The sequence below is a fragment of the Sciurus carolinensis genome, chromosome 12 (genome assembly GCF_902686445.1).
Source record: "Sciurus carolinensis chromosome 12, mSciCar1.2, whole genome shotgun sequence".
Taxonomy (NCBI): Eukaryota; Metazoa; Chordata; class Mammalia; order Rodentia; family Sciuridae; genus Sciurus; species Sciurus carolinensis.
Genome location: NC_062224.1, coordinates 26192494 through 26206422, shown reverse-complemented (window position 1 = coordinate 26206422; position 13929 = coordinate 26192494). Strand labels below are relative to the sequence as shown.

General features: G+C 35.1%; 1 protein-coding gene across 1 annotated transcript in view; it reads left to right on the top strand.

Moving 5' to 3' along the window:
- The window catches only part of Malrd1 (MAM and LDL receptor class A domain containing 1), a 686047-nt gene that overhangs the window by 152660 nt on the left and 519458 nt on the right, over nt 1-13929 (top strand). Inside the window, exons 15-18 of the mRNA XM_047521295.1 lie at nt 6099-6251; nt 6646-6751; nt 7230-7597; nt 10936-11348. Coding sequence (XP_047377251.1) covers nt 6099-6251; nt 6646-6751; nt 7230-7597; nt 10936-11348 — 1040 coding nt within the window. The remainder of the gene's footprint in view (nt 1-6098; nt 6252-6645; nt 6752-7229; nt 7598-10935; nt 11349-13929) is intronic.

The window sequence follows — 13929 nt, the reverse complement described above, 5'->3', positions numbered from 1 at the left end:
CTTTGAGATCATATTAACTTCTCTTATGTTCCTCATCTGATATCCATTAATCCTATCATGTCTAACTTGAGAATAATTCATTCTTATCTTCATTGTTACCACCCAGCCCAGACCAATGCCACTTCTTGTTTGGACTTTCACATAACATTCTCTTTCCTTGTTCCCCATTCCATTTCTGTGTTTTCTCAATACAGCAGCTTGAGTGATTGAGTCTAAATTTTTTACTTGCTGAAAACATGTCAATTATTTCCCATTTCACTCAGAATTAAAGTCAAAAACTTAAGGTGACCTCTCTGATTTCATCTCCCCACATTGTCCTCTTCCACTTTGTCCTTGAAACTTCGAGGTCTCTTTGATTCGTCTGGATCATGAGAAGCCTGTTATGCCTAAGGCTCTTGCCCTCAAAGTTCCTTCTCTGTTGGGTCCTCTACATGGCTGCATGGCTTTGTTTACACCCATCTCCTTCAGGTGTTCACCTAGATGTTCATTTTTATCTGAAGACTTTCTTTGATTCTGTTCTATAAAATTGCAATGCATCTTTCTAACACAATTTTCTTATTTTCTTAGCAGTATCACTGTTAATAAGTATCAGCTTATTTATCTTGTTTTTTTCCTATCATCCCACTCCAACATATAATATCCCTGAGGAGAAATTTATTTCCTGTCTTTTTTTTTTTACTGCTACATTCTTAGGCCCTATACCTGTACATACTTTTAATATGTACTAAATAACTTTTTTTCAAATGAGTAGTAAATGAATGATTACATGATAGTTATTGCTCTATCATAATGATCTACTTGCTTATAAATTCTCCACAGTTAAGTTCTAAGTTCCTTAATGGCAGGCATTATAATAGGTAATATAATATGTATCAAGAACCATGAAAGATCTGAAATACTACCCTGCTGGCGAGGTAGCAAGTTAGACTGCTATTGTTTCATAGATGCTAGCAGAAGAGTTGAGACTGGTGTCACACAAAAAGGACTTTATGATTCATGGTAGAGCAAACAGCAGGGGGCATGTTTGCATTGGTCCTTCTGTCTCTCCATTAGTTTCTTGTAATAGGGTAATTCAGAGGTGATCAGGTGTATGTAAGTACGAAGTGGGTTTGCATTGCAACTAAGGAGGCTATGCTTTTGAAACCAAATCTTTTAAAATGGGCTTCATACAAACTTGTTCAACCTTTGCTGGGAGCATAGTCCCATGCCTGTGATCCCAGTTCAAGGCCAGCCTCAGCAAGTTAACAAGATCCTGTCTCAAAAATAAAATAAAAATAAATAAATAAAAGGGACTGGGGACATAGTTCAGTGGTAAAGAACCCATTGCTTTAATCCCCAGTATCAAAAAGAAAAACAAAAAAACATTAAAAAAAATCTCATTTGAACTTTGTTTTACAGGGAGACATTATCATTACTAAATGGAATGATACCTTGCTCCCTCTTATAGAGGAAGTCACTATCTCTTTTTCATGGCTGTGTGCTATTTGACTGTCCTTGAAAGGGTAGTAAATTCTGTGCAGAAACATAAAAGACCCATGGAGAATTCTTCCAATAGTGTCTTTTTGTCTGTGTGTGTGTGTGTATGTGTGTGTGTGTGTGTGTGTATATCTATATACACACACACATAAATATATCTCCATATTAAGAGACCTTTAAAGGAAGACCTTTAAAACTATATGTCCAATGATATAATTAATCATTCTTATTTAAAATGTAGTAATCTTGAACGTTATGCTATTTATGAGTTGGTATTCCTATAGCAGATTTATAATTATTTCTATGCATTTATTTTGACATCTTTTATTTCCTCTTTTTTATTTTGTAAGCACTCCCTTGCTGTTACATTTCATTTTAAGTTGTTAATGAATATTAACTATTGATGAAGTCTAGAGTTCAGTTACTTCAACCTTATCATAAACTCCAAACATATAACCATCTGAAGGCATAGAAAAGCCTAAAATTCAAAACAATTACAGTCATAGAGAACATGCTCCAAAATATGGAAGAGTGTATTAATGCATTTGAAATTTATAATAAATGCATAATCAAAGCGCAACTTTAGTGAACTAAGTGAACATACTAGAATACTCAATTAACTTAGTTACAACTTTCAGGAGGGTCATGAAATCTAGAGGAAAAATTTGTGAAGAAACAAGGAGAATCAGTGTAATAGACTTCTAACTAATATTATTATATAGTTTAAAATCTACTTCTGAGCATGTCTTTTAATCATACAGGTTAAGATTTTGCGTGATCGTCCATGAGAAAAAACATAGCACAGTGCCTGGCATATAATAATTGTTGAAAGTTGTTATTATTACTTAATGAACCAGTAGAAATAATCATTTTTAAGAGCATAGGCTCTGACTTCAGGTCTGGATTGGGATTGTGTAAGTGCTAATGAGCATTGAAAAATTATGTTCTTCCTCTTTCAATCTTATATTTCTCATATCTAAAACAGGGATAATAATGTTGTCTTAGATATTTCCTGAGGATTAAATAAGATGGCATGCATATTAGCAGGTGGTTCTCACACTGTACTGGTGTCTTGCTGGTTCAGATCTCTCTGTAATCCCAGTGGTGACCCTTGCTTAGACTCTGGGTACTAACTTTTTAAAAATCACGGGTCATATGCTCACCCCTCTCCTCTTTTTTTAACTTAACATGGGAATCTTCCCTATGTAGCTAAGACCAGAGAGAGTTTGATGTTCAACCACATGACATCACAGGATGTATTTCCTCTTATGAACTTTTAGATGTTTTTGTGAGGACCACATTATGAGCTCAGACTTGCGTTTTATACATTTTGTGCTTATTCCTTATAAATAAACCTCAACAGGGTCATCTAAACCATCAGAGAAGTTCTAAGACAGTCAATCTGAAATGAAGCGGGACCTGATTCTGGGTTCTTTTCCTCATAAGCTTCCTTGGCAACTACATCCATCCATCATCTTCTGCCTCAGTGAAATGCTATGGAAACGGCAGGGAGGACCTCTTTGGCAGCTCACCAGCTATCTCCTCATGTCCTTGTCCCAGGGTCAACTAATGTAATTATATTTGCATAATTAATACAGGCCATCAGGTGATTTTTCTCACAATAATTAAAAACTGCTGTAGAGTCATTAGCTTTTCTACTCAGAGCCATAGAACAGATAAACACACTTTTCAGAAACTCTGTCAGTAGGCATCCTATTATGACTGTAACAGCCCCCAGCACAAAACTTGCTATGCACTAAACTCTGAGTAAACAGTAACTGCAATTGTTATTGTGAACGATGGTGCTTGTGATGATAATAATTGAGGAAATCAATAATGATCCATAAGCAGTGAGATATCCTTGAATCTCAATTATTAGAACATATCCATAGTATTGCACTTCTCAGTCAGAAATGGATACACAGTTATAATTTCCCTGTCTTTCTAGTGAGGTACATACTCAATTATGGCTAGCTAGGAGACTAATTTCATTGAATATTACATTTATGATTGGGGTTTTAAAATGTGTATAGAAATCTACATAGGAACAAAGTATACTCAAAAAGTACATTTGAATTTTAACAGCATTTTTTAAAAAAAATCACTATTTTTAAAAAAGTCGTTTTTATTGGCATATAAATTGTACATATTTGTGGGGTACCTTGAAATATTTCAATGCACTTATATGTTGTGTAATGTTCAAATTGAGGTAAGCATCTGTTTCCTCAAACTTTCATCATTTCTTTGTGGTGTAATCATTAAAACACCTTTCATAGCTTTGAAATATACAGTGCATTACCATTATCTGTGGTAAATAACACACCAGAACTTCTGAGTCCTCTTTAAAGTAACTTACTACCTCTTGGTTAAACTTTCTCCATACCACCTGCCTCCCCACTCCCTCCAGTTTCTGGTAACCACTATTTTATTCTCAGCCTCTCTGAGATTGTTTTTGATTCCACATACAAGTGAGATCATGTGGTATTTGTCTTTCTGTATCTGGCTTTCAGTTCTTGGCTATTGTGAAGTATGCTGCAATAAACATGAGGGGAACATCTTCTTTGATATACTAAATAAAAACCTATCAACTTTAAACAGTCTTTTGTAAGAGATCTACAATGTAACTGCAGTGATTTTTAAAAATCTTACTACCATAATGTAGTAATGTAATATTGATTACATCTAGAGCGGTATCTTCCTGGATAACAGATAGCCAGGTTTCCCATTACTAGTAGCTGTGCTGGATAGGTACTATATAGTAGCAACAACTTGTTTCTTTGTGTAACAAGAACTCCTGGACATCTTCTGCAGATTGCATGAAATAGGAATCAAAGCTTCAGCTTCCTGGAGACTGAAATATCTACATGCTTTGAAACCCCACAATCTGTATCTCTATATCTCTATATCTACCTATCTATCTACCTGTCTATATCTATCTTTTTATGTGTATTAAATACTTAGAGATGATCTATAAAAATAAAGACTTAAACTTTCTTCATATTTATCCATAACTTGCAATATTTATCATTATTGTTTTTCATTGTTGAGTAGCATTTAATTTTGCTTCACTACAGATTTCTAAACTTGAGAAATCTTTATTCTAAATATAGAAGAAACTATGTTCATTTTGCTTATTTCTAATTATATCCACATACTGAAATATAGCTATCTCTAATTAGAATCAAAGTTTTAGAAGTACTTATTTTAGTGTATTCATACATTCTTATTGAGTTTTGATTACATTTGGATGCACTGGACTGGCCAAGCAGAAAATTTCTTAGAGGGAAACTGTATTTTTGAAATTGGAATTTTTTGTAGAAACTAAAAAAATCAGATGTTTCTAACATTACCTCTCATTCCTTTCCATGTAGAAGTAGCATTTTTAAAATATAAAATGATTTATCATTAAGTAAAGTGACTTACTAAATTTTTAATCTCATTTAGTAATTTGCTTTCTGTTTTTGTGTCTGAAACATCTTGCTTTCTTCCTAATTCCTCTTACAAGGTAATATCTATGCAGTTTATAACTACATCTTTGGATAAAAGCAGACAATAGCCAAGGATCCAGGTGTAATCATCATCAATGGAAATCAATGACATTTTGCATTGGTATGTGTAGCAACAGTTGAACATCATCACTTAGTACATTCCTATGAAGTCTTTTTGGTTTATCCTTCCTCCAATATAATGACAAGCAGTGGTTACAGTCAAGAGTTGCAGAAAGAATATTAGATAAAGAATCCCATAATATTTGAATTCCCATTCTACTCTACAGCTTCCTAAGTATATGACCTTGGCTAGATTAATAACTTCTCCTAACCTCACTTTTTACCTTTGTAATATAGCAACAACAGTAATAATTCCTGTCTCCTAGAGTTGTTCTGAAAGTTGGATCTATGTAACACATTTGGCACAGAGTCCATTATGTAAGATATTTAGTAACTGTTAGCTATAATTCTACACTGCTAATATTTATAACTTCCCTTTCTCTTCTTCCCCATCTCATCCTTTCTATAATGTCTCTGTGGAAATTAACTCATTTCTCTGCATGTTTACCTGAAAAAAAAAAGTTTCTTTGTTGTACAATTAGGTGATGCAATGATTTGTGAAATACTATATACAAATGAAGGCTACACAGTTTATTATATAGTGAATCTGGGGTTTTTCAAATACTGATTTTTTTATAAGTAGTTGCTTTTCAGTCTAGTAAAAAGAGGGAAACTAAAATGGCTATGATAACAAATTAACAAAACCTTAATAATTTAACAAACAATGAGGCTGAATGATTCTATTTATTAGCATATTTAGAAAAAAACCTGAATTTCTTAAATTGAGAAACAAAATTCTGCCTTTTCAATATTTAGTATGAAAAACAGAAATCCACTTTTCAAATCAAAGTATACATATATATATATATATATATATATATATATATATACACACACATATATATATATATATATATATTTTTTTTTTTTTCTCCCCTCAAGGGTGTCCTTTCATGTAGTCCCCTTGGTGTAGTGAGAGATTCATAGTAAGGCTGTTTCCATTTGAAATCTACCTTTTCAAAGTGTGGGAACGCTGTGGAGAGTCAGTCTAAGAGCCACTGTTTGGTTGTTCAGTTTCCAGTTGTGATTTTGAAGCAAACAGTTGCGGTTGGTTTGAAGCAATTGCTGGTGACAATTTTGACTGGATATGGAGCTCCCAGAGTGATCTTTCTGCTGCTTTTAAGCAACAGGCCCCACCTCAGGATCATACTCACAACACAACTCAAGGTAAGAAGCAAGGGAGGCTCTGCTAACTACTTATATGTACTGTTCAGTTGGCTCCAGATGGGAAAGAGACACAGATGTGTTCAATGCTATCACAAGCATCAGTAGGACAGCTGAATACTGTTCATAGTGATATTTGGTCTGCATGAAATGACTGCTTTATGCATGGTATGGATGGGGTATAGATATATTTTAGGCTGGATTAACCAAAGTTATCAATTGTTTTTATATCATTCAGTGTTTTTGTAAAAGCAAATTTAACAATCACCACTGATTTTTGTGTTATATAATTATAATTTTAGTTGTATACTAAATTTACTCAGTGTAGGGTTAAGAGACATTTGTCTTATTGTAAATTCCAATAGGCTAACTAATGATTTGTTTTGTATCCCAATAGGCCATTTTATGTTCATTCTGAAGAATAGAAGCAGTTTGTCCCAAGTTGCTAAACTCCAGAGCCCAACTTTCAGCCAGACAGGATCTGGATGCATACTTTCTTTCTGGTAAATACCAAAAACAATCATCAATTACCCTAGCAACAGTAATTTGGCCTAGAGGTTGCAGAAATACTCCTGAACATATTAGTTCTGGTTTTACTTTAAAAATTGCTATTGCATTAAGTTCACACAATTTTGATTTAACTTAGGAGCATGTATGAGTTTTTTTTTTTTTTTTTTTTCTTCTTCTTTCTTATTGACAGGGATGTTTTCCCTCCATCAGTTGATTATAATTTAATTCAGACTTTTCCTCTATTCTCTGGAAGCCCCTTAAGAAAGGTTCCCAGGGTTGTGAGAGCCACAGAGCATGTACCTCAGCAGATAAGCTCTTTCAAACAGGCAGCAAGATTAACTGCGGGAAACAATGGTGTCCCTTATGACAACCAATTATTAATTGGCTCTTGACCAAGTGGAAGGGTTCAAAGGTTAAATATGTAGGGTACCTCATAAATTATGCCTGCTTCTTGTGTTTGCTCTTTTTCAGGTTTTATAACTATGGCCTGTCAGTGGGAGCAGCTGAGCTGCAGTTACATACAGAAAACTCTGGTGACTCAACAGTTCTCTGGAGAGTGCTATACAACCAGGGCAACCAGTGGTCAGAGGTGAACATCCAGCTGGGGCGCCTGACCCAGCCCTTCTACTTGACACTGGATAAAGTCAGTCTTGGCATTTATGATGGGGTATCAGCTATTGATGACATCAGATTCGAAAACTGTACCCTTCCTCTGCCTGCTGAGAATTGCGAGGAGCCAGATCACTTCTGGTGTCCCCACACCAAGGCTTGCATAGAAAAGCTTCGCTTATGTGATCTGGTGGATGACTGTGGTGACTATGCTGACGAAGTTGACTGTGGTAAATTTTTTGGCATTTCTCTGTTTTATTGTTTTTGGTCCCTCTGACTTATTTTGAGGGTAGTGACCTAGACTAGCTCACGATTTTCTTTTTAGCCAATCAATTCAGTGCCATTATGCATAGTTACCTGGTTAGTGAATATCAGATATTATATTATTATTAATTAATCAGGAGTATCAACATTTATTTTGGAGATTTATTAACTAGATCCTAGGGATACCATGGAAGAACTGAATTATGCAGAATCTCTGCTTTCATGGAGTCTATAGTCTAACTGAAAAGATGGATATTCTAATATTTAGTAAATAAATATAAAACATCAAATCTGCCAGGAGCTATGAAGAGGGGTGCTGGGACCTTATATAATAATAGCATTTGCTTTATCTGAGATTCTAAAAATAATAAGTCAAAGTGTATATCCAAAAGCCCTGACGTGTGACTGCAAGACAGATGAAAGACAGCTTGTGTAGCTCCAGTGAGGGAAGCTGGCAAGAGGGTATAACATAGGGAAAGAGGTATGGGAGAGGCTGGATTGGCGAATCGTTGCAGTCCAGGCTCAAGAAATCTGCTTTGTTTGAAAGGTTTTTTAAAAGGGGGATTTAAAAAAAAAAAAAAAAAAAAAAAAAAACCAAATTGGCAGGTTTTAAAATGTTCCTGTGACTATGATATAATAAATGGAGCAGACTGGATTCTAGTGATCCAGCAAGGAACTCTTGCAAGTAGCCTATAGGAGAGGGGATGGCAGTGAATTGTGTTGACAGTGAAGGAGATGAGGGATGAGGCTTAGGAAAAATATTTAGGCAATACATTGATTATTTTGGACACTTCTTTTGACTCTAGGCATCAGAAAGTGAGGTGTCAAAAACCAGTCTTGGCTCTCTGGTTTAAATTGTAAAGTTTGTATTATCTGATGATTATGTGGACCTTGCCATTTAATGTACCTAGCCTCAGTAATGCCCTTCTGGAAATGAATGAAAAGCTAATAGTATTTTATTTTCATTTCAAAAATATGTCAGCAAAGTTTACATTTTTTCTTGGACTCAGATTCCTTGTCCAGAAATAGCAACAGTTTCAAATTTCAAGCTAGGTGTTTATTAAACTTGGAAGCAGATTATAAACCAAGGTAGAATCATAGAATGCTTGGTACCCTTATAGGAAACATTACATTAAGAAATTTCCTTGTAAATTGTTGCAGAGAGCTTTGTAAGTATGCAGACTTTGAGACACATATTATCAAAGGCATATTGAAGTCAGGCATATTAAAGTCAGAATTACTATGCATCTCATGAAATTTATACAACTGATGTTTGAGTGGATGGCATTAACATTGATGATTTTGACAATGGCCATCATAAGAAGTGGAACTTGCCCTAGAGCTAATTTATTTTTGCAAATTTGAAAAACCTTTTCATCTTTTTCCTGTTCTCTAAATCCTAAATTTGATCTACTGCTAAAAATAAGTAAATTTCCTTCAAATTTCCCAGTATAGGAATTTGGGAGTACAAACATAACATCGAATTGCTTCTTGTGATGATGTATTGCGGAAAGGAAATAATGGTGTCAGGAGAATGGCAGCTTCTCACAGCTTTGCAAGGTGGCATGCGATTTTATTACATAGTATGCACTGGATGTCCTGAATCCCAGGCTGTATCTCCTGAAATATGTTTAGAGATGTGGTTTTACATCGAAGGGTGGAGCTACACAAATTCCCTCTGAAATGAAGATTGAGTGTGTAGTCAGTGTGAAGACAGACAATGTAAAAAGTCTGTTGGCTTTAGTGCCAGTTTTATGTCCAAAACTCAGCAACTTGACATTCTCCTTCTGCTCCACAGCAAAAGACAGACACCTGGAGAACACATTGCATGTCCCTAGTTCACGTCACAGCTGGGCTTGATTAGTCACAAGTGAGGAAATATCAAATGAAAACTCATCTCCCATTTGACATTTACCCACTTGGTTCCCTTCATTAGGTCTCAGTGCCTGCTCCACGGTTTTCAGAGACAGATGATTTGTTTTCGCCTGGCTGCTTTCATTCACACACGCTTTTATTTATTGTTTCAGGGTGTTTGTTCACCTTTGGCACTAAGTACCATTACGAAGATGAATTGTTAAAGGACAGTGGACGTTTATTTTTTTTAAATATTAACTTATGTAAATGAAGCTAAAATGTGGAACTACCTGCGAATTTTAAATCCATTCCCCTCAGCCCAAATACTGACAATTGAGTATTTTATCCCACTTATTCTAAAGCAAATACTTGGTGTCAACAAAATCCTCATGCCTTGAAAAATGAACATATTCCTGTATTGCCCTGGAAATTGGGGTAGCACATTTAATTGGGCTAGTCAATCCCTTTAAAGTCAAAATTGTTCTAATGACTGAAGGAAGTTAGAAGTTTAAATAGGCCAGGCCAGAGGAGCTACAGGTCATTGAGAAGAAGGGCAACCACTGATGAGATACAGCAGAGAGTAACAAGGCAGAGGTTGGAACATCAGGTGCAAAGACAGACAGGGTCAGAGTTCAGGATGCATAGGAAGATACTGCCTGCAAAGGGTAATGTGCATTTTAACTTGGGGAGGATATTAAAGTTTAGATTAAAGGAATTTTGAATAAAGAAAAAAAGTGGTACTACTGCTACTGAAGGATTGTTATTCTGGCACTGACATTTAGGGACACTAAATGTGGGCAGGATATAGGTTTAGGCTAAGGTTTGGAAATCACCTACGTAAGAATTATCTTGAATATTTGTTAAAAATTTGAATTTGTAAGTTTCACTCCATAAACTAGTATTTGTTTGGGGGCTTTTTTGTGAAGTAAGCAATTCTACCTTGAACTCCTAGTGATTCTTAAATCTTGAGACTCACTAAAATATGATTGTTCTTAGCTTTATTAGGATCACTAAGGGAGCTTATAAAAAAATTCTGATGCATGGCTTCACTACTCTCAGCAACTAAATCAGTATCTCTGGGCTTTGGTATTTGTTCCCTTCTGATTAGAATGCTCCCTTCTGATTAGAATGTTCAGTTGATTTTGAAATGCACTGAGCCAGAAATTTCTTACTGCACCAGCCATGATGTCATGATCATTTGCTTAGAGTGATGATAACAGAACTGGAAGAGGAAGGGGCAAAAACAAACATTTGGAAAATAAGGTCCAAGGCCATGGAATGTTGTTACTTGATACATCATCTGGCATTTTAAAACTTTTTTTTAAAACTAACAAAGCTTTTTGAAGTTAAAATGGCTTGCCTTTGCATGACAAAAGTGTCCGTCAATGTTCTTAATCACATTTAGTTTTGTCCTTAATTAACTCTTGCTGTTATTTAATGCCAATTTCAGTCCCTGAACTACAGTGTGACTTTGAGAATGGAATTTGTAACTGGGAACAAGAGACAGAGGATGACTTTGATTGGACCAGAAACCAGGGTCCAACTTCAACACTTAATACAGGGCCCATGAAGGATAATACTTTGGGCACAGTTAAAGGACACTATCTCTACATAGAATCTTCAGAGCCACAGGTTTTCCAAAACAAGGCTGTTTTACTGAGCCCCATCTTTAACGCCACTGACACAGAGGGCTGTACCTTCCGCTTATACTACCACATGTTTGGAAAGCACATTCATAGGTTGGCTATCTACCAGCGAATCTGGAGTAACTCAAGGGGAAAGCTGCTGTGGCAGATATTTGGGAATCAAGACAACAGATGGATAAGGAAACACCTCAACGTTTCCAGCCGGCAGCCTTTTCAGGTATGGATAATAGGTTTCATAAAGCATATGTGAATATGTATTTGAATCAGAATGTCTAAGCATTGTGAAAGTTCACTATAATCCTGAGATGAAAGCTAGTGGAATTTGGTCAAAGTTACTTTGACATGCATTTATCATTTAATTAAGGGTGTACCAAATTTCCTTAAGTTGCCTCTTCCTTGACTATCCCCAATCTTGTATGATTAGAACCTGTAAACATGAACACATCATGAAATAGCTGCAGTTGCCTTCAATTTTAAGTATGTGATCTACTGAAATGAAAAATCCGTGGGAAAGAAATGAGTTTAGCACAATCTCTGAGATTCTGCTAAAAGCACAGACTCGTAAATCTATTATTTTGAATACTTCGTTTGACATATTAACTACTTATAGGTAAGCAACTGAAATCCAGTGCATGCTTTGCTCAAAAATTGCAGCTTCTCTGGGGAAGAGCTGAAATTTAAATCCAGATCTCCTTACTACTGGTGGAATATTTTTTACTCCAAATCTTACCTGTTTTCACCTAAAAGCCAGCTTGTAAGAACCAGTTCAAATGCATATGTTATTTTCACAGTTTTGTAAAGGAAGTGTGTGTGTGTGTGTGTGTGTGTGTGTGTGTGTGTGAGAGAGAGAGAGAGAGAGAGAGAGAGAGAGAGAGAGAGAGAGAGAGAGAGAGAGAGAGAGATACACATGTGATATATTTGAATCAATTTGGCAATTCCCCAAAGTTGGAAAGTCAGAGATTCTTTTTGTCATTTTTGGAGAAAGAAGCCCAGAGGGGTTGTTTATCCTTGGCCAAATAGCTTGTGGACAGCATAACTGGAACTAATGCTGGAACCCACCATTTCTAAATAATTGTCATTCCTTGCCTTCCCAATATATCATATGACTTTAGCATGCAGTTGTTGAATATATGCTATTTATCCCTTTAGCAGATAGTCTATGTATATTATACAGGGAAAAATCTTCTTACTTATCCCTGGACAAAATGTTTTTTTCTTTGCATGTATTAAAATTATTTGTTACCCAAATTTAAGCACTGACTCTATCTAAAGATCTTAGTCTAAATAACAGTTTTGTAACCAAATAAAACTCGAGACTTCCTTTTGAGAACTTCTAACCTTTATACCTACACTTTTTACATGATTTAATCAGTGAAGAACACATTAGAAATGGTAATTTGTCCAGGGAGACATAAATGAGACCCAGTGTGCCATATGTAGTGTGCTATCTTTCTGTTTAGCTCCAATACACGTAAGATGCATGTCATTGTGTGAAATGAAATTGAAGAGGTTTTTTTTTCTTTTTTTTTCCCTAACTTTTATTTAATAATGGCTCATCCACTTCAAATTAATTCTTACTCTTTAATCAGGTCACTTGTAATTTGGACCATACTAGTATTTAGTGGATCAACTCTTCTTATGATATTTACTCAAGAATTGGTTTCCAGAAGAAAATCAAATTTGCAGCGCAGTAGTTTCACAGCCAGATAAACAAGCAACTAACAAAGGAATCCTGTGGTCATGAATATAAATATAAAAATTGAGTATGAAACCCACCAGGGGTTACGCAGAGTGCACTGTTTGACTCTCTGAGAGTTCTTTTAGCCTTTTATTTTAAATAAAATTCAGACCCGAAATGATGAAATTAGAGATTCTGCATGCTGTGTGGATGAATCATTCAAAGTAGTAAAAGAGGGTCCAATTTATGCAACAAGATGTTTTTCCTCCATTAAGAAATGGATATTCTCCATTTCCATTCTACTGAGAAAGAGCAGCAGTAATAACCCACACTCTTATTAACTGTAGTATTATAAGATAACTCACATAGCATTATGCCCAGCATTCAATGCTTACTTTGAAGAAAAACCCAAAGACTTTTCAGGATCACTCATTTAAAATGAGGTAAATATGATAGTACTAGATGGTAGATGCTGCATATAAGAACTAGTTTTATTTGTTAATATCAGTTGAAATAATTAGCCAAAACTCTTGTATGTGGCATGGTCAGTTAAGTCTCAGCAAATCATAAACATATGAAGTTTCATTACAAACTTCTAACTAATTTTTATTTTGAGATTTACTGAAGTACAGTTGATATGTAATAAACTACACCTATTAAAAGTTTTGAAACCATCAAGATGGTTATATATTTTCATTATCTTGATTGCATTAGTTCTAGGAAAATGCAAATCAAAGATAATGGAAATAAGCTTCATCGTCCAAAATTTTCTAATGTCTGTTTATAATCCTTCCCTCTGACCCCTCAATAATCACTAATGTGCTTTCTGCCACTATACATTCATTTATATATCCCAAAATTTTATTTAAAGGAAGTTTCACAGTATGTTCTCTTTTTTTGGTGTGATTTATTTTACTCGGCTCAGATGTTCTGAGATTTATTGGTGCTACTGTAGGTATCAGTCATTCATTTGGATAAAACACAGTTTATCTATTCACATATTGATTGATATCTAGGTTATTTCTAGTTAGGGTTATTTTGAATGAATTCACTATGAATAATTATGTTCACATCTTTACATGAACATCTGTTGTTCTATCCTTTGTCTGAATAACCAGGA